The 25,338-nt window shown below is 41.4% G+C and overlaps 4 protein-coding genes across 6 annotated transcripts; 3 read left to right on the top strand and 1 right to left on the bottom strand.

Moving 5' to 3' along the window:
- The first annotated feature begins 669 nt into the window (after positions 1-669).
- Positions 670-9,651, top strand: serac1 (serine active site containing 1). 2 transcript variants are annotated; one of them, XM_036975986.1, is made up of 17 exons: positions 670-790; positions 1,516-1,616; positions 1,786-1,822; positions 1,955-2,097; positions 2,851-2,940; positions 3,771-3,902; positions 4,002-4,123; positions 4,233-4,361; positions 4,444-4,557; positions 4,795-4,957; positions 5,275-5,425; positions 7,263-7,404; positions 7,608-7,708; positions 7,817-7,914; positions 7,998-8,180; positions 8,345-8,488; positions 8,649-9,651. In XM_036975986.1, exons 2-17 carry the CDS (start codon positions 1,523-1,525, stop codon positions 8,783-8,785), a joined length of 1,980 nt encoding a protein of 659 aa, XP_036831881.1. In that variant the 5' UTR covers positions 670-790; positions 1,516-1,522; the 3' UTR covers positions 8,786-9,651. The 2 variants fall into 2 exon arrangements, with proteins under 2 accessions (XP_036831881.1, XP_021456448.1); XM_021600773.2 differs by lacking the exon at positions 670-790 and adding an exon at positions 803-919.
- A 2,631-nt stretch (positions 9,652-12,282) lies between these two features.
- On the top strand, positions 12,283-13,684 carry gtf2h5 (general transcription factor IIH, polypeptide 5). The gene is given in 3 exon segments (NM_001160561.1): positions 12,283-12,334; positions 12,703-12,772; positions 12,950-13,684. Coding segments are annotated over 2 exon segments (216 nt in total). The 5' UTR covers positions 12,283-12,334; positions 12,703-12,737; the 3' UTR covers positions 13,131-13,684.
- A 21-nt stretch (positions 13,685-13,705) lies between these two features.
- dynlt1 (dynein, light chain, Tctex-type 1) lies at positions 13,706-15,356 on the top strand. The gene is given in 5 exon segments (NM_001165233.1): positions 13,706-13,881; positions 14,054-14,095; positions 14,372-14,495; positions 14,807-14,884; positions 14,980-15,356. Coding segments are annotated over 5 exon segments (342 nt in total). The 5' UTR covers positions 13,706-13,854; the 3' UTR covers positions 15,051-15,356.
- Positions 15,357-15,560: 204 nt separating this feature from the next.
- On the bottom strand, positions 15,561-24,939 carry tmem181 (transmembrane protein 181). Of its 2 annotated transcripts, none has more exons than XM_021600774.2 (17): positions 24,643-24,939; positions 22,083-22,186; positions 21,543-21,610; positions 21,184-21,274; positions 20,964-21,085; positions 20,702-20,818; positions 20,487-20,567; positions 20,297-20,396; positions 19,971-20,101; positions 19,750-19,841; positions 19,600-19,657; positions 19,326-19,428; positions 19,148-19,199; positions 18,954-19,036; positions 18,544-18,633; positions 18,380-18,446; positions 15,561-18,204 (listed from the first exon to the last, which is right to left on the bottom strand). In XM_021600774.2, the coding sequence occupies exons 1-17, from the start codon at positions 24,771-24,773 to the stop codon at positions 18,120-18,122; spliced, it is 1,575 nt and encodes a 524-aa protein (XP_021456449.1). In that variant the 5' UTR covers positions 24,774-24,939; the 3' UTR covers positions 15,561-18,119. The 2 variants fall into 2 exon arrangements, with proteins under 2 accessions (XP_021456449.1, XP_021456450.1); XM_021600775.2 differs by lacking the exon at positions 24,643-24,939 and adding an exon at positions 22,699-22,864.
- Positions 24,940-25,338: the final 399 nt, after the last annotated feature.

Below are 25,338 nucleotides of genomic sequence, written 5' to 3'. Positions count from 1 at the left end.
ACATTTCTTCAGCCCCATCCCGCGTTCATTTACTAAAAAAATGGTGGGGTAGTGGCTTTATTGATATTTGAATCCCAGATTGCCCATTTAAAGTGTAGGCCATCATTGTAAATAAGAATTTGTTCTTCAGTGACTTGCTTAGTTAAGTAAAGGTTCAATTCAAAGAAGAAAAAACACTTAAATTAGTGGATATTGACCAGCCACAGGAGGTTGGTGGCACATTCATTGCTGAGAACGGGCTTGGCTCGTGGTAATGACTGGAGCAGAATCAGTGGAATGGTATCAAATACATCAAACACATCATGGTTTCCAGGTGTTTGATGCCATTCCATTTGTTCCATTCCGACTATTATTATGAGCCGTCCTGCCCTCAGCAGCCTCCACTGTGACAGACCAGCAGAATAATATTTAAGTTTAGGCATAGGGGTCCAAATAAATGGGTGACTTCCAGAGTGGCGACGGGATCAATAAACCCATCAACTTCGGGACACACACACACACACACACACACACACACACGGGACTTGAATGATGCAATTCATGTTACACTTTTAAATAACAAAACTGGCATTACATTAAAATGAACAAATTCCCCCTGTCATTTTACTAAATATAAACCTCAGAAACAGTTTAACACTGCATTTGGGAGGTATTTAATATTTTACATGCGTCAAGTTTGCACGTGTCATATAATTAGGCACTCTCTTCATTATTTTGTTTAATCGTGTTTAATGAGCATTACGGTAGTTGGAGATCTGGAAAGAAATGTTTTATGCTTTGAGGTACTACGGTAAGTGACGTTTGTTACATGAGACTGGCGCTGTTTATTTTTTCACAACACAGCTGACAGGTTGGGGTTGTTGGAGAGGAAGCTCTCTATTAGCCCTTCAAAATACAGAAATTAAATCTTCGAAATAAGGTAAATTTGTATAATGTCTAGCAAACTACACCCATCACTTCAAGCCTGGTTACAAGTCTTACAATCTCATGTTTGTCTGTTACGCTACGTTAGCTAACTTCAGCTGTATAATTAACGTTACATTTTCCCAAGTTTTTTAGCTAGCTGGCTAGTTACTGTAGGTACACGTGACCCAAGTTGATCCGATAGCTCAATCATATCACAGACTGGATGTTTGTCTAATCAAAGAACTACGCATCGGCAAAATAAATTGTTGATCTTTCTAATGGGAACATTGCATTGGCTGGCTAGCAAGCTAACGTTAGCTAGTTTCATGTTAAAGTTGCCTACCAGAGCCAGGCACCTTGACTTGTCTATGATAGCTAGCTAGCTAACTAGACAACGGTAGCTTGCTGGCTAACCTGTCATGTACTTTGCGCCACGAGGCTATCACAACATCTAAACTGAAACTATGAATACATACATCAATGTAACTTTCACATACATTGATAAGGCTATTCAGGGTACTGTAGTTTAGTTTCTCTCAGCCATTTGCGGTAATAGTGCTGAAGCTATGTTTACTGGCTCTTTTGATGTCTCTGGGTGAATGTGTGTAGATAGAGGATGTCTGTGGCTGCACTCCGTCTGATACGCTGCAGGAGGCTGAGCAGCACCTCTGGCCCTGGTGTGAAGAAGGTGCTGCCGTGGAGGGACATCAGTATGTTATGGGACTGTTATGCTGTCCCCCTTCACAATCCACACTCAATAAGGAAATATGATCACTTATCAAATAGCTGATACACCCACATAATGTGTAATCATCTTGAATTCTTTAATATCCTTAGTTATTAAAAAAATAACATATTTGTCTTATGTTTTGATTTCAGGGAAAATTGCAAAGATGACCGGAGCTGTCATATTGGGGTAGGTGAAGATAACCACTTCACATATAAACACTCAGCCACACTAAGTTATTTTAGTTTGGGTTCATTGGGTATGGAGACCTATCTGCTCTAACTACTGTATATCTTGTCTATGGCTTCATTCGTCTCTCAGGGGTTGCATGTTTATCACATACGAGGTGGTTTCCTTGAACAAGGCGGTACGCATTGACACGCAGGCCATTCAGCAGGAAAAGCTCAAGTCCTACATCTACCTGTCAGCCACGCCCTCTAAAGAGCAGGAGAACCTTGGCACAGGTACAGTATGTAATTTACCTCACCTTTGCTTTGTGACAAGGCATCGTCATGTGCTCTCTGATAAAAATAGTTATCAGTACATACATGATATTCCACATAGAGAGGAAAAAGCAGTCCCAGCATTCCCTATCTGGTTTTACAACCCAAAATGGAGGGTTTTTTGGAACACATTTGAATTCAAATCAAATTAATTTATATAGCCCTTCTTACATCAGCTGATATCTCAACGTGCTGTACAGAAATTCCCAAGACTTCCTCAATAGTCTACCCAACAAAAGGCCCACATGTGGTGCATGTTGTCACAGAAAATATTTTGGCTGAGTTTTCATTTATGAGGAGTTGTTGATGGGGTTTCTGCCAGGTCCAGGTGTCCAGCGACGACAGTCTTCCTTCCTCCCTCCCTCTGCTCTCCCTCCTGGGTACTGTAGCTCAGCCTGTCTGGTCCCTGCTCTCACTTCCACTGGTCAAGGCTGCTGTGAATGAAAACAGACCGTCCAGCCAAGACTGATAGGAAACGGTTTAGAGAAGCAGTAAACAGAAGCAAGCAACGACTGTCATTTTATAACCAGATTTACAGACTAAGAGCCTATTGTTTGGTCAATTTTACTAGAAAATGTGCTGGTAGATCAACCAGAGGTCCAGCCTGGAGCAGCATACATTTACAGCTTGGTACATAGTTAATTTGAGGTGTTAAAATAGTGTGTTATAACATGTTAATTATTGATCGTAACCAAACCCATGTATCTGTTTCAGGGCTCACATATAAGGCCAGGAGAGAACTTCATAAAGCAGCAAGGAGGTTTCTGGAAGTTTCCTCAAGGATTCTTCTGAGGCCTCTGGATGGTGAGAAAGATCCACTGAAAGTAGTTTCCTCCTACACAGCACTAAATTCACAACTGCAGTATTGTTTTTGTAATTTTTTTAATTTTTACTAAAGCTACAGCTGCATTTAGAAACCTACACACAATACTTTAGTTGTTGTATCACATGAATTTCAACTTCCTATTCTGCTAGTACTGGAAAGCAGAAGTCAGTGTTGTGATAGAAACATTAGAGTTCATCCTCCAAGCCTCGGGTAAAGCTCAGTTGGGGTATTTCAGACACACACGGATGGACGTCAGTAGGTTTGTTATTGAGACGTGTTAACTTCAGGAAACACCTGCCCTTCACTTCCTGGGTTTGAATGAAAGCTTTAGTGTGTGTCTTCATTCATGTACTTTTGTGTGTATTCTTATGCTTGAGTCATCATCAGTCACAGGTGTGGACTGAACCCCCCCCCCCCACCCCTCCTTAATGCTTTATAATGTGACAGACATTATGTAATTCAATTGTACAATGGGGATTGTACTACAGATTCTGCGTAGATTGTACATTCAAAACGGTTCTAACGTTAACCTTTTCTGACCTTACTGTTTGACACTTGATAGCTGCCCCGGCTGCCCGGCCGATGATAACAGCAGGTCTGCAGTCTCATTGCTGTAGTACAGTAGTAGAATAATGATTGATGGTATTAGGTGGTAGATTGTCTTTGTTTGTACTGTAGATGATATTGGACCCTTGGTAGTTTAGGTGTAGTTCTTAAATGTATTTCAAATTAAATATATTATGTAAGAAATGCTTGTAAAAATATCCATATTTTCATCATAAAAGTCTAAATTGTAACTGTGTGTCAGAGCACCTGAGTCATATGGATGCGGACCCCCATGAGGTGGCGCTGTGGGTCCTGTTGAAGAGGGCTTGTTCAGCCAATAGGACCAGCAGACTTTCAGCTGTACAGGAGCTGGCCCAGAACCACCACTGGCATGGTGAGACATCACCACTTTCAACCTGTAAATGTGAAATGTGTACTAGTGAACAGTGATAGTGTTTGATAGGGATTGGTCCGTTACCCCTGTCCATCACAGACTACCAGTACCAGACAGCTGCGCAGGCTATAGACCAGAGGACGGCATTGGGTCTGGCCCGCACCTCTCAAGTGGACCAACGCTTCTTCCTGACCCCGCCTGTCCTGCCTTGGGTGGAAGATGTAGGTATCTGTCACCGATGGGGATTAAAATGATTGTGTATCAAATCTAATTTTATGAATGTTCTGTGTATGTTTTAATGTGAGTGTGTTTGTTTGGCCCTCTGCTTAGAGGTTGTCTGTAGAAGACGGTCTGAGGCAGCTGCTGGCATCTCTCCCCCAGTCTGAGGTGGACCAGTGTGTCCAGTACTTCACCTCACTTGCCCTGAGGGAGAGTACCCAGTCCCTGGCTGCACAGAGGGTAAGAGATGCTCACACACATATTTAGACATATACTCACTCAAACACAATGTTAGGTAGATAACTGGATCTCTCTGTTTTAGGGGGGTCTGTGGTGTTTTGGTGGGAATGGACTGCCCTATGCCCAAAGCCTCACTTCTGTCCCCTCTGAGAAGGTTGAGTCCTTCTGTCTACAGGCTCTAGTGCAGCACTCCAAGGTTATGTAACATTTTGCTTTAACCACCTGTAACTCAAGTATACATTTTGTCAAGGGACTTTTGAAAAACATTGTTAGCCTTTATTGTCTAGATGCATGAACATCTTTTTCATCATACCTTGTAACTCACCATAACAGACCCTCAAGGTTTTCATATCATAGTGTCAACGACTGTATCCTATCAGGGGATTTTAAGAGCATATAAATGCATTCTAACACCTGTATGTCTGTTCTCCAGGTCCAGAGTCACTGCGACCACATCGTGGCCAACGGGGGCCTGCAGCTCCTTCAGAGGGTCTACCAGCTCCGCAGAGACTCCCCGAAGATCCAGAGAAACATTGTACGCATCATCGGCAACCTGGCTCTCAACGACAGCGTGCACCAAGCCATAGTACAGTCAGGTGGGTGCTAGCTCTCCCCTCAGTGTGTCAGGTGAGTGCGAGTTATCCTCTGTGTGTCAGGTAGGTGCTAGCTCTCTGCTCAGTGTTAGGTGGGTCGAGCCTTCTGCTCAGTGTGTCAGGCGGGTGCTAGCTCTCCGCTCAGTGTGTCAAGCGGGTGCTAGCTCTCCGCTCAGTGTGTCAGGCGGGTGCTAGCTCTCCGCTCAGTGTGTCAGGCGGGTGCTAGCTCTCCGCTCAGTGTGTCAGGCGGGTGGATTTTGTTCTATCGGATTTTGTTCTGTTACTAGTTCCATCATATGTGATGTTCTGTTACCTTGAAGGTTGGGTGCCAGTGCTAGCAGAGATGATGCAGTCTCCACACATCATACAGGCGTCCCATGCTGCTCGGGCTCTGGCCAACCTGGACAGGGAGACGGTCAAGGAGAAGTACCAGGATGGAGTCTACGTGTTACATCCCCAGTGCCGAACCAGGTACACATCATTCATCATGACTAAGAATGTTTCCATCCACAGTTTATGTGAGTAAAGTCATACCGCATTAAAAAAAATTAAAGACACGACAGCTATGATGGAAACAGGAAGTTTTGGTACAATTTTATGAATGCAGACAAATCATTTGTTTGTTCAACATGGTAGGATCTTTTTGTGTCTGTAAAATGTATTATGCAAGAAATGAAGGTGAAAACGCCTTTATGCTCAAATATTGATATAATAACCATCATATCGAAGTAAACTTGGCATCAAGCATAATACACTATATATACAAAAGTATGTGTGTGGATTCGGCTATTTCAGCCACACTCGTTGCTGATAGGTGTATAAAATCAAGCACGCAGCCATGCCTTACTGAAGAGCTCAGTGACTTTCAACGTGGCACCATCATAGGATGCCATCTTTCCAACAGGTCAGTTCATCACATTTCTGCCCTGCAAGAGCTGCCCCGGTCAACTGTAAGTGCTGTTATTGTGAAGTGGAAAGGCCACACAAGGTTCACAGAGCGGGACCGTTGAGTGCTGAAGTACACTGCACGTAAAAAATCGTCTGTCCTCAGGTTGCAACACTCACTACCGTGTTCCAAACTGCTTCTGGAAGCAACGTCAGCACAATACCTTTTCGTCTGTAGCTTAATTTCCATAGCAAAGCATCCGCACACAAGACTAAGATCACCATGCTCAATTCCAAGCGTAGTCTGGAGTGGTGTAATGTTCGCTGCCATTGGACTCTGGAGCAGTGGAAATGTGTTTTCTGGAGCGATGAATCATGTTTCACCATCTGGCAGTCTTACGAACAAATCTGTATTTGGCGGATACCAGGAGAACGCTACCTGCCCCAATGCATAGTGCCAACTGTACAGTTTGGTGGAGGAGGAATAATGGTCTGGAGCTGTTTTTCATGTTTAAGGCTAGGCCCCTTAGTTCCAGTGAAGGGAAATCTTAATGCTACAGCATACAATAACATTCTAGACGATTCTGTGCTTCCAACAATGTGCCAACAGTTTGGGGAAGGCCCTATCCTGTTTCAGCATGACAATGCCCCTGTGCACAAAGTGAGGGGGCAAATGTTTTGTCGAGATGGATGTGGAAGATCTTTTTTTTTTGTATTATAAAAAAAATGAAAACCCCTTTTTCTCCCCAATTTCGTTGTATCCAATTGGTAGTTACAGTCTTGTCTTATCACTGCAACTCCTGTATGGACTCGGGAGAGGCAAAGGTCGAGAGCCGTGCGTCCTCTGAAACACAACCCAACCAAGCCGCACTGCTTCTTGACACAATGCCCACTTAACCTGGAAGCCAGCCGCACCAATGTGTTGGAGGAAACGCAGCCCGGCCTGCCACAAGGAGTCGCTAGAGCACAATGAGACAAGGAAATTCCAGCCGGCCAAACCCTCTCCTAACCTGGACGACGCTGGGCCAATTGTGCACCGCCCCATGGGTCTCCTGGTCGCGGCCGGCTGTGACACAGCTTGTGATCGAACCCAGGTCTGTAGTGACGCCTCGAGCACTGCGATGCTGTGCCTTAGACCGCTGTGCTAGTCGGGAGGTCACACGCACTGATTTTTATCTACAAAAAGAGACTCCCCACTGGTGGGAAAATTTGCAAATCAAATTTTATTTGTCACATGCACCGAATTCAACAGGTGTAGTAGCCCTTACAGTGAAATTCTTACTTACATTTTCTTTATGCAGATTCTAGATTATTCACATTAAACTGTCACCAATTTGATGGAAATCTAGCTACTGTCAAAGAATTTAAGGTACCATATTCACACAACCACTCCCTATTTGTTTTTTATGCATTCTGTCTCCAGCCAGCCAATCAAAGCGGATGTTCTCTTTGTACACGGGCTCCTGGGGGCGGCCTTTAAGACGTGGCGACAGAAGGACTGTGACCCTACAGAGGAGGAGAAGGCAGCGGGTGTCAGCGAGGACTACACAGAGTGCTGGCCCAAGGTAAACCTGGTAGAGGGTGGTTTATTACGTGTCACTGTAATACTCGTGACTTTACCACCAGATGGGAGAATATGTTGGCTTTGCTGATATAGTCACCGTAGCCAATGTAGAATGTATGTTTGAGTCATATGATGCTAAATCTGCTCACCAATGTCCTCTCTCCCTTTTTGACTGGTTCTTTCTCTCCCCTCCCCATTGGTCAGTCGTGGTTGGCTGCAGACTGCCCCAACCTGAGGGTTCTATCTGTGGAGTATGACACTCACCTAAGTGACTGGAGAGCCAAGTGTCCTGTTGAAAACCAGAGGTGTGTGTCTCTTCTTTCCTCTACTTCCTTAGTGTGACCATATTACTGTATCATTCAGACATTATTGGTGACAACTCCACTGATTCTGTTGTATGCCTGTGCCCTTAGGATGTCTCTGGCCTATAGGAGTCGAGAGCTGCTGAAGAAGCTAAAGTCTGCAGGAGTAGGAGACAGGCCTGTGGTCTGGGTTTCACATAGCATGGGAGGTAAGCTATCTTTCACTATTTAGCAAAAAATGGACAATGGACAAAAACCTGTTAGGAAATTATAGAGAATTCAAAACTAACAGGTTTGCTGGTGAAGAAGATGCTGCTGGATGCGTCGAGGGACCCAGACATGAAAGAACTGATGAAGAACACCAAGGGTGTCATGTTCTACAGTGTGCCCCACCATGGCACCTTCATGGCAGAGTACTCTGTCAACGTCAGATACCTCCTCTTCCCCTCCGTAGAGGTCCGGGAGCTCTGCAGAGGTATGGACAGAAGTAATTTGGGATTATTCTGGAGGTCAGGTTAGAGAGAACGATTCTTAACAGCAGTTTTAGATAGTAATAACCTCCCATTGCATCTGTGTTACAGATAACAAACATACTCCTGTTTATGGTGTTATTGCATCATTGTCCATACGTATTCCCAGACTCTCCAGCGCTGCGTGACCTGAATGTCAACTTCCTGAACATGGCCAAGGACAGGGAGTTCAATGTGCTGAGCTTTGCAGAGACGATGCCCACCACCATCGGCCCCATGATCAAGATACTGGTGGTTCCAACGCAGTCAGCAGGTAGGCCACTGTTATTTAATGCATTCTGTAGAACGTAGCCACCGTAGACCCATATCTAAAATGTATCTATGAATTCAGGTTTTTTCTTTCAATTCAAATTCTTGAACTTTTGAACTTCTTCCATGTGTATCTCTTAACTCTGAGACTACTCTGGTTTCAGATCTGGGCATTGGGGACCTGGTCCAGGTGGATGTGGATCACCTCAATATCTGCAAGCCTGAGAAGAAAGACTCGTTCCTCTACAAGCGCAGCCTACAGTTCATCCAGGATGCACTGAAGGGCTACACCAGCCACTGACATGTCAACAGCCGTTTTGATGCTTGAATTGGAAGACTAAAGAGTACTGGCGCACAGAACTGTCTCTCTTTGTTGCACATTTAAAGAAATGTGTTTACAAAAAAATATACATTTTATGTATGTATGAAGGATTTATGAAAACATATTAATTGGGTTTATAATAGAAAATGGTGCTCCACTTGTTCTCCAGCTAGATATCACCTAGCACTTATGAAGCAGATGAGTTTTATTTAAAGGATTTAAAAAATGATCTCGACCATGTTTACAGGTAGTTTAAAGCTGTAAAAAAGACAGTATATTGACTTTTCTAGTTCTTCTTCCCCTTTGTCCTTGATCCTGGTCAAGTAGACATTTTAACATTTCATGTGTACTGCACTTACTGTACTTTAACCAAAAGACACTGTACTACCCTGCAACTCATTCATTTATTACACAGTATGAATTCGGGGCTTGAGTGGGTGTGCTTAAGGTCGACTTATTTTATTTCATTTTAGTTAACTTAAGAGCTGTAAGTGTATATATATATATATTAAAACTTAAAGCATTGCCTTGTTACTGTATGTACCATACTGTATTATTTCCTCAAGCCTTACCTCAAGATACACATGAAATATTTTTAAGACTGGTTGATATGTGTATTTTGTTGAACTGGAACCTGGCCACGTGATGCTCACTAACTCCATTGTATTGCTAATTAAGACTTAACTTGTATTTATCAATGTAACAAGAAGTCATGCATATGGCTCATTTACATTTGAACTTTTGTTTTACTTGAAATGTAGTGTCAACAAATCCTGAGCATTGACAGACATGTCCATGTCAAATCAACTAAATGTGCAAAATAAAAAGCAGTAATGGTAAGAAAATATATGTTATGCCATTGATGGCAGGTTTTGAACAATTGATTTGAATCATAAGCTTTGAACTTTCACTCCACCTAACCCAGTGGTTCCCAAACTTTTTATAGTCCCCCGTACCCCTTCAAACATTCAACCTCCAGCTGCGTACCCAGTCTAGCATCAGGGTCAGCGCGCTCTCAAATGTTGTTTTTTTGCCATCATTGTAAGCCTGCCACACACACTACCTATATTAAACATAAGAATGAGTGTGAGTTTTCGTCACAACCTGGCTCGTGGGAAGCGACAAAGAACCCTTATAGGACCAGGTCACAAATAATAATATAATAATAATCAATAATTTTGCTCTTTAATTAGCCATTTTACATAACGTTATTTGTTCATCGGAAATTATGAATAACTCATCACAAGTTAATAACTCTGCAATGTTGGGTTGTATTGGAGAGAGTCACAGTCTTAAATCATTTTCCACACACAGTCTGTGCCTGTATTTAGTTTCCATGCTAGTGAAGGCCGAGAATCCACTCACGGGTACGTGGTCGCAAAGGGCATCAGTGTCTAAACAGTGCGATTTGCCAAGAAGGAAACTCTGAGCGCAGCCCAATCCAGAAATCTGGCAGTGGCTTCTGATTAAATTCATTTTTCACAGAACCGCTTGTTGCAATTTCGATGAGGCTCTCTTGTTCAGATATCAATAAGTGGACTGGAGGCAGGGCATGAAAGGGATAACGAACCCAGTTGTTTGTGTCATCCGTTTCGGGAAAGTACTTATCGCACTATATCCCATTTGACATTGTCCGTAAGCTTGAGTTCATTTGCACACAAAAAACATACAATGATGGAAAGACCTGTGTGTTGTCCTTGTTAATGCAGACAGAGAAGAGCTCCAACTTCTTAACCATTACCTCAATTTTGTCCCGCACAGTGCATAGTTGGGCAGTCCCTGTAATCCTAGATTCAGATGATTCAGGCGAGAAAAAACATCACCCAGATAGGCCAGTCGTGTGAGAAATCATCATGCAAGTGGTCAGACAAGTAAAAATGAAGGTCAGTAAAGAAAACTTGGGTAAGCTCGTCTCTCAATTTAAAAAAAAAACGTGTCAATACTTTCCCCCTTGATAACTAGCGCACTTCTTGCTGTATGTTGTGAAAGCGTTCATGGTCGCTGCCCATATCATTGCATAGTGCAGAAAATACACGAGAGTTAAGGGGCCTTGCTTTAACAAAGTTAACAATTTTCACAGTAGTGTCCAAAACGTATTTCATGCTGTCAGGCAGCAAAAAGCCTCTCGATGGATGCTGCAGTGTACCCAAGTGGCGTCGGGAGCAACTGCTTGCACGCGTGTTATCACTCCACTATGTCTCCTTGTCATGGCTTTTGCACCATCAGTACAGATACCAACACATCAACCACCAAAGTCCATTTGATGTCACAAAGCTGTCCAGAACTTTAAAAATATAATCTCCTGTTGTCCTGGTTTTCAGAAGAGGATGTCTTCCTTAATTGACCTCCAATAAACGTAACGGACATATACCAGGAGCTGTGCCAGGCCCAACATGTATGTTGACTCATCCAGCTGTAACGAATAGAATTCACTGGCTTGTAGGTGAAGCAGTAATTGTTTCAAAACATCTGCATGTCACTGATGCGTCGTGAAACAGTGATGTTTGATGAAGAGACTGTCTGTATAGTTTTTTTTGTGCCTTTCCCCCTAGCATTGTCCCAACCATAGCCCTTCTTATTAATGGTATCTGTTGCTTTTATACATGTCTTACTACTCGAAAGTCGTCTTAATTCGCGTTCAAAAAACGAATGTGGCTTATTTTTCAAATTGACATGTTTTGTTTCCAAATGTCTGCGCAAGAGTGAAGGTTTCATCAAGTTGTGAGATAGTACTTTTGCGCATATAACACACTGTGGCTGAGGAAAGGCACTACTTCCAATATAAGTGAACCCCAAATCAATGTAGTTCTCATCATATTTGCTCATCGATGGTCCAAGGGGGGGCAGTAGCTCTTCTGCTGCATCACATTCACAACTGGAGGTTGAATGTTTGAAGGTGTCCATGCTAGCTGGGCTAAAAACAAATGTAGAATTACTGATGCTAAGCATTGGATGTGCTCGTGGAAGCAGAACTACCTGTCGTCGACAGGTGCAGGTGTAGTACTGCTGGTAGTAGCAGTACTAACGTTATCAGTAGAGCTGTATGTGTCTATGGACCCGTGCATTAGTTTTTTAAAACAATTTATCAATTTTCGAGCAAACTAAATGAGCAGCAGCTACGCTTGGATACATACCGGACCGTTAGTGGAATTCCCCTGAGAGAGAAACGTTTACTGTGATTGGATGTTAATTATTTGACTAGGCTACCTGTATTTGACATTGTGTTGTCATTTCGATGAACACCAGATGGTTTAATGAAACGAGTGAAACGAGGTTGCTCAGGGGAGAAAAACTGTTTGAAAATGTGAATATATATATATATATATATATATATATATATATATATATATATATATTAAAAAAAATGTAAATCACATTTTCATTTTTGCATACCGCAGTTTGGGAATACCTGGCCTAACCTTTATACCTCATCAGACACCATACATCCCACAATGCCTTTCGCGTTAAGGCATTTTATACTTGTTAACAACGCAGCCAGCCATCAACACTGTTGAGCAAACAAGCTCCGTAAGTACAGAATAATACACCGATTAGCTATTTATCGCCACAAAATGACAATCAGCAAAGAGCTGATCTATTCTAGCCTGAATTTTCGCAAATGAGCAGGCTTTGAGATTGTGACGGAAACATGTCAGACTGAGCATTTCGAAGTGTAGCAAACTAGGCTAACTAGCTATTCAGCAATGATGCTAATAACGCCAGCTAACGTTACCTAGTCCTTACTTTGCTCCTCTTTGTCTCACTTTAATATTAGTAAATTACCTCTGCAGTGAGAAGCTACAGTTCAGTTAATTACTTTTAGAATGTGTCATACGTCAAGGTGCATGTCACATTGTGTTGGTGTTCACGCCTATATTTTGTTTGCTTTTTTCCAGGTTTTGGAGACTGGTGTTTGGAATCTAACATTATCATGGTCAACGTACTAAAGGGTGTTCTTGTCGAGTGGTATGCATGCACAAAGCCTATCATATTTTATGATTATCAAACTGAAATCAATCAAGCTAATCACATGAATCATGCAGAAAATCCAGCCTGTCTGCTATACTGTACCAGCTATGATAATCAGATGTTTCAGGAGAAAATCACAGGTTTCATATCTTCTTTCCCCACTACTTGAAACAGTGACCCTGCCATGAAGCAGTTCCTACTGTACCTAGATGAGACATCTGCCCTGGGAAAGAAGTTTATCATCCAGGACCTTGACGACACCCATGTTTTCATTCTGGCTGAGGTGGTCCACATACTCCAGGAGAGAGTTGGGGAGCTAATGGATCAGAACTCCTTCCCCATCACTCAGAAATAAAGAAGGAAGTAGATGCTTCAGCAATATAACAAATGATATTCTTCACAAACATTGAACTGTCTGTTTGGGGATATTTGTTCTGTGAAATATTTGTATTTATAGGTATGAGCCTTTATTCTGCATGCCAGCTGTCCATGTATTTCCCCCCAGTTATGTGGAGTAATTCAAGGAATTTATTTTTAAATAAGAAACGTTTATTTGTTTTTCATCCAAACTGGTGCAAATATAAGTTTAGTTAAGTGTGTTGTCTTGATCATGCTTTAAAATGAGACTGGTGGTGATTAGCCTACACTGCAAACTTGCGAATGACCAGTGTTTAAGCCCACTTTAATTCACCTGTTTCTATGGTGTATATTCATAACTTTTGGATGGCTTAAATTAGATGTAATAAACTTTTGTACCTGTCTCAATTAGCTTTAAAATGTGTTTTATTATACATTTCCTTCACTCTTTTCTTGTCTATGATTAGGTTTCTTGGGTTTTTACGGTAAAGCCAGCCAATTGTTATATTGCACAGTAAGCTTTGAAGATGTAATCAGTGAGGATGGAAATATACCCAGTCTCTTTGTTTTTATTGTGAACAGGGAAGAAAGAGACATGATTTTGTCCATGCAACAACCAGTACAGAAACGACCATCATAATCACTCTTGCGCATGCGCCTCCCACCCACCCAAATTTGGCGACAGCTGAGCTAGCTAGCGGTAACTGTCGTTTGCTAACATCATGGATGAGTTTCAGACTGGAGAAGAGGTTAGCTAGATGTTCAAAATTGCTAATTAATATATCCACCTAATTAATGTAACGTTTAAATGTAAGGCTATTTGAAGACGCATGTTAGCAATGTTAGGTAGCTAGCTAACGTTACTGTTGTTCCCCAGTTACTATAACTGTTCTGCACGCCTTTGTCTTTTTATCCTGCCAGACTGCCTTTGTCGTTGACGAAGTGAGCACTATCATCAAAGAGGTACTTTTAGCCAAGTGAGAAGTTAGCTAATGGTTGCATTGGTAGGAGACATTCATGTTCAGCAAAGTCGCCTAGCTATTTGCTACATTGCAACAACTCATCACCCCGCTGCCTGTTGCTAAGGACATCATGTCGGGATTACGTTGGTTGCTAGCCACATCAATATGAGTAATGCAACTAATGTGGGCTGTGACACGTCTGTATTCATTTGTATTTTCTCTGGATAGTCAGTAATTTCAGAAACTAAGCCTGTTCCTCTTTTTTATGTATTTTCAGTCAGTAGAAGGAGCCATAGGAGGAAATGCCTATCAACATAGCAGAGTGAACCAATGGACCACCAATGTAGTGGAGCAGTCCCTGAGTCAACTTAGCAAACTGGGCAAGCCTTTCAAGTACATTGGTATGTAGCCCTGAATGCAAGGAAAGGAAAAGTGTTTGGCTGGGCTATATCAGGCCGTCATTGTAAATAAGATTTTGTTCTTAACTGACTTCAAGTTCAATAAAAAATAAATAAAAAATAAAGCCGCATCAGTGTTGGGGGGGCACATATAATTGAAATCAGTTACTTTATTTCCTGCACTAAAATATACCATCACCACTTTTGTTGATGGATCATCCTATACAATGATCATACTTACATTCCACATTGAGATGGATTTGTGTGTTATTGCTGAAAGGGGTCATTTAACTGTTGTTTCTCTTTCTCCACAGTGACCTGTGTTATCATGCAGAAAAACGGGGCAGGTCTACAGACAGCCAGCTCATGCTTCTGGGATAACACCACTGATGGTGAGAATCTCTCTCACAATCTCTACAACCAGATTATATGAGATCGTCTAGAGATGGAGAGTCTGTCATTGATCCCACCTAACCTTCTCTTCCAGGAAGCTGTACAGTGAGGTGGGAGAATAAATCCATGTACTGCATCGTCAGTGTCTTCGGCCTGGCCATCTGAATCTACCGCCTGCACTCAATTACACTACATGAATGAACGTTGGTTTTTCCATTCCGTCCAAACTGATTGTTAGCATAAAGCCCAATATTATACCCTGATGACAGCTCATCTGTCAAAACGTTGGTTATTCAATTATTGCATCTAAGCTCCTAGAGTGTGCGGCTCTTTTTTTCATAAAGCCCACCATACCAAAGTATTTCTACTGCTAAAAGACTTTTGTGCATCTTGTTTGTTTAGATTTTACGAGGACCAATTTGTCATGTTAGGATTTGTTAGTGACGTTTCAATAAATGTTTTCAGTCATTGCTTGTTTGCCAGCTTCCAATATAACCCCCAACTATAATTCATTCTACCACAACACCTATAGGCCAGTGAAATGCTGAGTAGAGGTCACCCCAGAGACACATTGTCTTATCGTCAGATAGCGTGATGACTTCATCTGCACTGATCAGTTGAGGACTGTCGTGTAGGAATGACACCCCGTCAGAAGACAATGCCCAGAGACATGCATGTTGTATAATTTACAAGTTTTAATGAACATTTGCTGTATACACAAGTGCTTTATTTACATGTGATACAGTATTTACAGAGTGCCGTTCTAATTTAGTCAAAAGAGTCTACCATAAAGAAAATCATGGTTCTTACTCAAACCTCAAAATAACCACCACAATCATCTCCCTATAAGCCACAAGTATATATATATATAAAGTAGATGCTCCATCACAAACAAAAAGATTTCAGACTGCAGTCCAAGTTTGGAGGAAACTCCTGACCCTGGTACAAAGTGGAAACAAGGCACCATCTTTATTAGAATACATGTTTGGAGGATCAGTGGTAACGCTTTCCTTCAACACAAACATTTCATTCATTTGGTTCAGACAGAAAATTACCAATGGTTAGTGATGAAAACTAACTTGCCTCCTGGAGCCTGTATCCATAAAATCCTGCATCAGGTTATTGAGTACAGAAAAAAAAAAAAAGGTACAAAACAATAATCCAGAATGTTATTATTTGGTTAATTTGTACAAATGAAATTTACATATAGCCCAAGTACCTTTGAAGTAAACAAAAAATAAAAGCTATGAAAGGCAAGCTAAATTGAACGATGGAAGGGCCATATGACAAATATGCTACTTGAGTATTCCTTTAACACAGAGATGTCAAACTCATTCCAGGGAGGGCCGAGTGGCTGTGGGTTTTCTTTCCTCCCTTGATTGATGAATTAAGGTCACTAATTAGTAAGGAACTCCCCACACATGGTTGTCTAGGTCTTAATTGCAAGGAAAAACCAAAAACCTGCAGACACTAGGCCCTCCACGGAATGAGTTTGACACCACTGCTTTAATATTTCACAATACACATTTCACAAGACATCACAATCAAATGATTAAGCATTAGAAGTGTTTGAATGAACTTCAGGAATCATCCATATCTTAAGTCTAGACTATTGCTTCGGGAATGTGAACTGAAAACATTTTCCATAGCTATTAAACAAATGGGGCCATAATTTTTGGGGGCAAAAATGACATACGATTTGGACACCAGGAGTACAATCATACAGTGGCTTCACTTAGGAATGGATTGGCAAAAGAGTGGGTCAACTGCTACACCTACTCAAGTTAAGGTTCTTCCTGCTGGTTATTGTAACGCATGGTGGTAGTCCGGTAAATATTCAGAAAACTTCACTTCTATGGGTATTAGATTGATGGATATGCATGCTTATACTCTGGCTATTAACAGAGTATATGACAAGCATAAAACAGTGAATTGCTGTTCTAAACTGGTTTTACAACCATTTGAGATAAAGGTCTTGGATAAAAACAGTGGCAGCATGGTATGTTTTTTGCAGAATTACACCACCCCCCCCCTCAAACTCAGAATGCCAGAGAGCTTAGTAGGAATGGCTTAAAAACAACACATTTCAAGCACAAAAGAGACAGTAGTGGTTTAACACTAGTTACATTGTGATTTTTGTATAAATAATAAATCCCATGATCAAATTTGTCACGCTTTCCTTCAAAGTTAATTTATATATCCAAGAATTATGATATGCGGCTCATGATAACCAAAAGATAGTGTACAGAACGTTTGTTTATGTGGCTACTTGATGACTAAAATGCTATAAAACATTTGACCATACCTGCACACCTTTCCTTTCTTTGAATTTACATTCAGAATACACAATTTTTCAGTTAAAAAATATATTTATGTACAGTTACTAGGGCTGGCACAATTACCGTATAACCGCGTAACCAACGGTTGTGGATGAAGACCGCCAAGACGGGACGGCCGGGCATTCGTGCATTTGAGTCCGTTTCTGCGGTAACATGTACTCTTAACGTGATGAAACCTTTTCGCTCCTTGCTGAAATAAGAAACTAGCAAACTCCCCCACAATGCATCAGAAAAATAAGTAATTACATTTCTATGGCAGCACATGCAGTCAGGAGCGAAGGAGGAGAAAAATGTGTGTAAAAACAAAAACAGTTATTACAGAGACCGCGGTCATTTGGCTGGCCAATTACCATCATTCAAAATTCAATGACCTTCACAACCCTAACAGTTACAGTATATTACCATTTGCATTATTTCTGCAAACGTTCCTTATTTACAAATGGTGGTTCATTCGTTGAATATGCTGTCCAATGAGGGGATTCGATTAGGCTAGCCCAGGCAGGCGTAGTTTGCACCGGGTGAAAAGTGATTGCAATCGTTTTGTGACCGGGGTGCTTCCCGGGCATGAGCCGGGTGCGCCGTTCTGGCCGACAGCAAAGTCAGCTCAAAACAAAAAAAAGTGACGTAGGTTAAGCACGTGGAGTGATGAGTAGGATTCTGTGTTCACAAGCAAAAGTGACTGATTAAAAATCTATCTGCCTTCCCAATGAAAACTAGTTTAAAATGTTATTTTTTTGATAAGTTATTCATTTTGAGAAGGGTTCACCTCCCTCACAGTCTTCACCCGGTCACGTGATGGGCACTGCCAGGTGCAAACCGGGCCAGTTTAATAGAATCCCCTCAAGGATTCAATCAGGACAACAGGGGAGTGAATGACGCACCAATCAGGAATGGATCAGTCGCTGTCGCTCTCATTCTGGTACTTGGCTGTTGCTTTGATGGCACGGCCATTTTGCAAAGGCATCTCCTCGTAATCGCTCCTTCATAGAAAATAAATATATACCAGTCTGAGCAGAAACACATTTAGACATTCAAAGCAGGCATATGCAGACTCCGATATCTAGAATTGATCTCAAGACAGTGACGCCTACATCTTTAAGTAGAACGATGTATAACAAAGGCAATGAGAGACAGTGAATTAACATGACTACTTACCCGTATATGACTTCATCATCTGAGTCATTGAGCATGGAGAATGCAGGATTATCCTTCAACTGGGAGTCTAATACACAAGATAATGAGATTGACAAGGCAATAAGTAACCAGACTCATCTTTCAAATCTCATTGCATATTTTTCTTCTCCTCAAGAATCACTTACCATAAATGGCGTCTTTTGAGGGGGAATACACAAATGCTAATGTGTACAAGTAAAAGTTGAGTAATCCATAGAAAGATAAAAATTCAGCTGGTATGTCGAGTTAAGGATCAGATCTAAGTAAACATATCTAATGCATGCAAAGCTCATCAAGATGACCATTTTTTTAAACCTATGCTACTGACTGCAGAATTCACAATAGAAGAGAAGACGTCAGTGGCAGGTAGCGAAGCGGTTACGATTGATGGGCCAGTAACCGAAAGGCTGCTGGTTCGAACCCGAAAGCTGACAATATTAAAAATCTGTCCATATGCCCTCGAGCAAGGCACTTAACACTGATTGCTCCTGTAAGTCCCTCTGGATAAGCGAGTCTGCTAAATGACAAAAAAAAAGACATTGACAAGAAAGGATATAGTTCTGGTAATGGGTTGACAACTCAGCCACAAAGTTGTCTTGCAAAGCCTTGGCACCAAACCTAAGATAGAGTATCGCCATGCTAGAGGGAATGGAACAAATGAGATAATATTATTATTATTATTGTTTGATCCATCCAGTTTAGATACCATGACCAGGCTCAATAGAAGTCAACAGGTGACAATGGCCGTACCTTATTACCAGGACCACAAACGTCAGCGCAGTCAGAAACTTCAGCCGGAGATCTGATGACCAAGATGAGACCACAGTACAATAAAAATAATATTAGGAAAGGCTAAATGAGAGTGGATGTATCAAATACAACCCCTAACTCTATTGGGATTAGAATATGACAAATGCATCATTGTTACCGGTATAGGGCATGTTCTTGAGCTCAGAACAAGCTCTGACGATGAGGAAGATGAGATACAGGACGTACAGGGTCACCACCACCAGGAAGAAAATCTTCATGCCCTGGAAGTACAACAAAACCTTTAATCAACATGATGGGCGTTGCACTACTACCTCCACCGTCAATGTCCAAACTTCTACCAGGTTGAACAATATATATAATTATACACTGGACATGTGCTTCTGAATTCTCCATAAAAATGATCTCACAGAAGGTAAATGTGTTCCACTCACCTGGAAGTTAGCGATGTCCACTTTGTACTGGTAGGTGGGGTCCTGTAGCTCATTGACCCTGTGGATGTAAAGGAAATTAGAGCTCATAACATCCTTTTCTAAACAGAGTATGTTATACAGTGTTAGTTTGACAGAGTCCTTCAGACTTACGTTTGCCATATCCCCAAGGTAACTGCTGAGAGCCACAGGAGGCCGACAATGACCAGTTTAGGAAGATAGAACGTCAGACACTTCCTCTCTCCCTGAGACAGGAACCAGAATAATCCAGGATTAGAAAAAAAAAAAAAAAAAATAAAAACAGGACACCAGACTTGATTTTGGGTTCCAATACTAAAATATAGAGTTTGGTTAAAGATGAATGTGAGACCCACCTGAACCCGGATGCCGTGGTAGACACAGAGCCAGAAGAGCAGCAGGGAACACAGGAAGAGGGCCTGGAAGAATGCATCCAGAGTCCTCGGAAACCAGCTGTTAACCAGGAACGACAGTGGGAAAAATGGATCTGAAACACAAGAACCCCAGCCATCAAAACAGGTAAAAACCTCAAAGACCTAAAGACTGTAGTATATATGGGTTTTAACAGCAAGGTTAGGCCGTCAGAAGGGTACGGTCAAATATATTACACTGTTTAAATATCAAGGCCTGGTGTGCAGTGGAAGGCACAAAGGAAAGAGTGGTAAACAACTCAATGACTCACCGTTATACAGCAGTAGTAGAGGCAGCAGGATGGACATCCACTTCTGCTCAATGCCCCAATCTCTCATGGAAAACTTCCTCAGAGAGTGAGCAAACATGCACTGCAATACACAACAGCAAAGACTAACATACAAAGACAAACATAGACAGCAGAAACAATAAAGATGGATTCAATTGCATAGATCTCTTACCGTCACCATGAAGGTCAAAACCACAAAGACAAACCGGAACCAGATCTCCACTTGAGAGAACGAGGGATTATACATCTTCCACTGAGAGAGAGGAGAAAGAAATGTGTCATTGAAATGCAGTTCAAAGCCACTGTGTCAGTAGGATGAGACGCATCTTCAGAAACAGCCAGCTGACAGTTTAAACAGGTTTTCCAGCCAGTGTGTTGTGAGCTCACCATGAAGTTGACCTTGACTTCGTAGGTGATGTTCTCCAGGCCTTTGAAGCTGACATTGATCTGGTACTGTGTGTAATTCAGATAGCCCAGGTGCACCACGATGATCTCATCACACTTCTGCAGGAGGAAACAGCAGGATAGATGTCTTGTTCATTGACCAATTGGTTGGCTGATAACTGATTGATGACTGACTAGTCAATTGGCTGACAAACTGGTTAACTGATTAATGAATGTATAGACCGATATATTGATTGCCACTCACAGCGCCACAGTGCAGCATTCGGGATTTCTGGTGCACGTTGCTGCGGATGTGCATGACGCTGGCATCCTGCATGACTCCCTTCAGCTCCACATTGATCTCAAAGTGCTGCAGGAAGTCCACCACTGAATAGAGACAAAGGCAACAAAAACAAGTAAATATCCATATGACATGAATGTCTTAGAAGGAAAAATACCATCATTTATAAGGGAGTAGATCTCACCAGTGCTGTGTTCCACCTGCATTATACAGGTGAGCCATAGCTGTTGGTTATAGGTGGAAAGGGGCGGGGACTGCAGGATGAAGGGACCAGTCTGAAACCATATTAGATCCATACTCAGAACATCACAATGTCAAAGAGTGGACATCAAGCTGTGTCCAGGACTTGTGGGATCTAAGTGTTCATTTTGGACTGTGCACTTCTTCCTCCCTTTTACCCTCCCAGTCTCACAAATATGTGTAAGCATCAGGGTGGTGTGAGTTTGTGCACTAATAAAAGCCATTTCTGACATAAAGCAAACAGTTCAAGCACATTCCCTGCAATCCTGGAAAGACATGTATTTATATGTTTGCTTGTCTTACCTTTATGGATTGATTTTTGTCCAGCAGTTCATCTCCACTGTATTTAGTCTCCGCAAGGATTTTAGGACCTGCAGAAGAATGAACAAAGTAAGCAAAATATTTCTCCAGGTCTTCAGGACCAGGTCAGGACCAGACAAAGTTCCTGCACAAACAGGCTTGTCACGCTTATAGGCAAAACTAAGTCCTTAGTCTCCTCGACTAGATCCCTTTCCTACAGCAAATCCACCATTGTGCAGACATAGCATTTACAACATTCTTTTCACTTTAGGAAAATTGTGTAATATTACCAATAAGGATCTTTCTAGTAAGGCTTTAATTAAGAGAAAGAGAGCGAGAAGAAAGTGGACTTATCAGGATTTCCTTGCAGATAAAACTTCAGCCAGTAGACGCCAGTCATCACCCTCTGATTATGTTGGCTGGCTGCTGCATCACCCTAACTAGCCTTTCTGGCTCACTGTTTCCCAACAGTAATATAGACTTGGGCCCACTGCTGGTATACTTAGAGTGTGCACATTGATATAATATATAAAAACTACATACCTGCTATACCAATGAAGACAGTGAGGCCAAAACAGATCAAGAACACCACAAAGACCAAAACAAAGTGTCTTTTGGAGAGTGTGTAGAGCCGCATGGGGGCTAGCCTGAAATTGAGAAAGGATATCATGCTACAATCAGTTTCCTGAAAACAATCGGAGTCCTCTCTCTGTGATGAACATTTCTTGATTTAAACACCTATGCTCAAGACATTAAGAGGTTGTCATAATAAAATCGAAGCATAAGCCAAATCAGTAATTTAGGCTAGTTTAGGAAGTCTGAGAGGCTTATTATCTGGCCAGCTATAAATTACACACCATCAGCTTTTGGAAACGTTAGATAAGCAATTAGCCACATTAGAAATGTTAATATATTGCTTAGTAACACACACCGGTACCAGAATATAAGACAAACGAAAAAACACCTGCCACCAAAAACACGGTGGCGTGCAAACTAGTTAGTTAACGTGTAAAGTAACGTAGGTGTGTCTGTCAACTTTGCATAGGATCCCGTTGAAAGCAGACGACTGGCAGAAACTAACGTTTTGAGATTAAAATGTACGATATGAAGTGGCAACAATACAACTAAGTTGTAGATCGTCTTAAACATGTGAACTTACACATCCATTTCTGTAGATTCTCACTCTAGAATCAAGATCAAATCAAAACGTCTAGGTAAAATCCACATCCGTATACATCAGTCTGTATGCGACAACCAAATGAAACGTCACCACTGGATGTCGCGGGACTGAAGTCACGTGGGGACAAGAGAGTAGGAGGAGCTTCTTATTGTAGCTCAGTTAGAGGGAGTGGATTTGGTCGTTGCAAGCGCATAAATCAGATTTTCATCCTCATTTCAACTCTAATGAAAAACATGTGATTTCAATTTTGTCTGTATACATCAAGACCCATCATGCATCCAAACCATTAATGTATATGAACCCTGGATTTCTGATGCTGTGTATTGGCCATTGTTAGGCTTTGAAGCCACCTGTCGGCCATATTAGCATTCCCAGGAGGAGCAGTCCATAGGAATTAATGGACAAAATGACATGTATTTAAGTATATTTTATTGTAGTGGGGACAGTAGCATTAGTAATATCAAAATATTATACTTTAAGGAAAATGTTTTAATATATTTTTGACATTTTTATGTTTAGCTCACATAATATAATTTAAAAGTATACATTAAGGTATCTGTAATATAATACATGTCAAAAACGAATGTAGACATGAATAAATACATTTCTATAATTTCCTAAATTTGTTTTACAATGGTCGGGGAGTGCCAAGATGTAGGCACGGTGGTTTCAACACAGCGCACCCTATAGGTAATCTAGTGTATATATAAATAATTTATCTAAATTGACTATTTAATCTGCTGTTAGACTAAATACGATGATTGCACACTGTATGGTTGCAGAGATACTTTTGAGAAGATGGGAAACTCCATTGAAATCGTATTAACGATGTGTACATTGCCCCTGCGTCGTCAATGGGCCGCGCGGTGCATTCTGGGCTGTTTTGGGACAAGAAGAGCGCTCCTTCAAGGATGTGAATGGGAGTCAATTGGGCGCCAGCTCAAAACCCCCAAATTAGCATGAATTTCGTGAATAAGAAATACAACATTACAAATCTTTTCCGAGATGTAAGATAACTAACATTTTCTCTGTAATACCGAATAGCTTTGGAATCGTGACATTATGAACTTTCGAGGAAAATAGGTTTATCGACTCATACCTTTACTTTGAGAAGGGATTGCGTGACGATTTTAGCAACTGCGTGACATCGTGAACGCGATTGGTTGACAGTCTGCTGGTGGGAGACCCAATAGGATTCCTATCTCCTCCTTTCTTTAAAATCTCTGATGGTAAGGCTATTTTGTAAAACCTCTGATTTGTGTTGTGGTTACTCAAAACAGTTGCAAAACGTTTTGTTTTGCAAAGAAAACTCGCGTTTCTATTGGAAAGATGAAGGTAGGTCCCGCCCTGTTTGCTGAATCTGTCCAATAGAAACACAAGTTTTCGTTCCATTTTGCAACTGTTTGGAGTAATGAATACACCCCAACACTTGTTGCCTTCACTCATTGGCCTGTGCCTATATCATATAGGCTTCTGCCATAATGACCTTAGAATTTTCTTGTATTAACAGCAGAAGTAACAGCATTTTTAAAACGAAGGTAGCCTATAGGGACACATCATATTTGACGTAAGATCCCATAAAACCGAAAGATAAATAATGAAACGCGTATCTAAACCTGCAAAACACGGAACTATCCAAAGAAAACCAGTGATGCTTTATAGCGCACCTGAACCACAATGCGCCATGTTGAGGGTGGTGCATGGCTGCAGCTGGATATTCTGTAAAGGCTATATCCATATTGTAAATACACATTGACAAATGTTATTAATTGTATCATTATGTTAATACCTACATGAAAATCAAATGCAGTTAATAGGCCTATGTATGCTCACAAATGCTTGTTCATTGTAGAGTAATGATTGAATTAACACAAATACATATATTGGATTATTTAATATTGGTGTAGTGACCCTATAATTTACCTGTAAAAACGATCGTCGCGGTAAGGTGTCAGGTCTTCCTTTAATTCGTTATAGACCTCTTGTATCTTCTTACAGAAATATTTAAATTCACTGTATAGAGGGTTTTCGAAGGCGGAGTAGTCGGTGTCCATCGTGCCGGTGTCTGAGCTCTGAAAATGGCGATGGGAAATAATCCGCAGCCTTTACAAAACAATGCCGGTTTCTCTTTTGTGTTCTCTCGTTTAATTGAAACTGCAGGCAAAGCTTTTTTGTTCGTGCAGGTCTAAAGAAAAAGCACAAAAAACGAGGGGGCGGAAGCGAACATACAAATACAGCGGTGAGAATCACGTGACAATTCAGCACCACGGAGAGAGGGAAGCGACTGTGATTGAAGATCAATGCTCCTACAGCTTTTCATCTGCATTTCTGCACGGATACAAGGTTTACTACATTAAGAGAAAGCTATTTTCTATGGGACTTATGTGCCCAACACACTTTGTTTTAGAGGGCTACTGCTACTAGGAATTCCAATTGTAGCTTCACAACATAGTAAAGTTGATCATTGTTAAATGGAATTAGTAAACTATTAGAATAAACCTGTACAAGGATAAAGAAATCATAAATGTTTCATTATGAAACACCTACAGGGTTCCCACAGGGTTCCAAGGCACTCTGTAGTGCTTGAACGATAATAGCACATCCCAAACAGACTAGACA

The sequence above is a fragment of the Oncorhynchus mykiss genome, chromosome 4 (genome assembly GCF_013265735.2).
Source record: "Oncorhynchus mykiss isolate Arlee chromosome 4, USDA_OmykA_1.1, whole genome shotgun sequence".
Lineage (NCBI taxonomy): Eukaryota > Metazoa > Chordata > Actinopteri > Salmoniformes > Salmonidae > Oncorhynchus > Oncorhynchus mykiss.
This window is presented reverse-complemented; position numbering and strand designations above follow the sequence as displayed.

Bases quoted from the DNA above. Each gene is read 5' to 3' on its own strand.
- tmem181 (XM_021600774.2), bottom strand. From the start codon at position 24,773: ATGGACACCGACTACTCCGCCTTCGAAAACCCTCTATACAGTGAATTT. The intron at 21,611-22,082 runs GTATGTAGTTTT...ATTCTTCTGCAG, and splicing joins TGTCTTCATTGGTATAGCAG to GTCCTAAAATCCTTGCGGAG. The intron at 18,447-18,543 runs GTAAGTGATTCT...CTTGTGTATTAG, and splicing joins CTCAAAAGACGCCATTTATG to ACTCCCAGTTGAAGGATAAT.
- serac1 (XM_036975986.1), top strand. From the start codon at position 1,523: ATGTCTGTGGCTGCACTCCGTCTGATACGCTGCAGGAGGCTGAGCAGC. The intron at 4,958-5,274 runs GTGGGTGCTAGC...GTTACCTTGAAG, and splicing joins CCAAGCCATAGTACAGTCAG to GTTGGGTGCCAGTGCTAGCA. The intron at 5,426-7,262 runs GTACACATCATT...TTCTGTCTCCAG, and splicing joins CATCCCCAGTGCCGAACCAG to CCAGCCAATCAAAGCGGATG.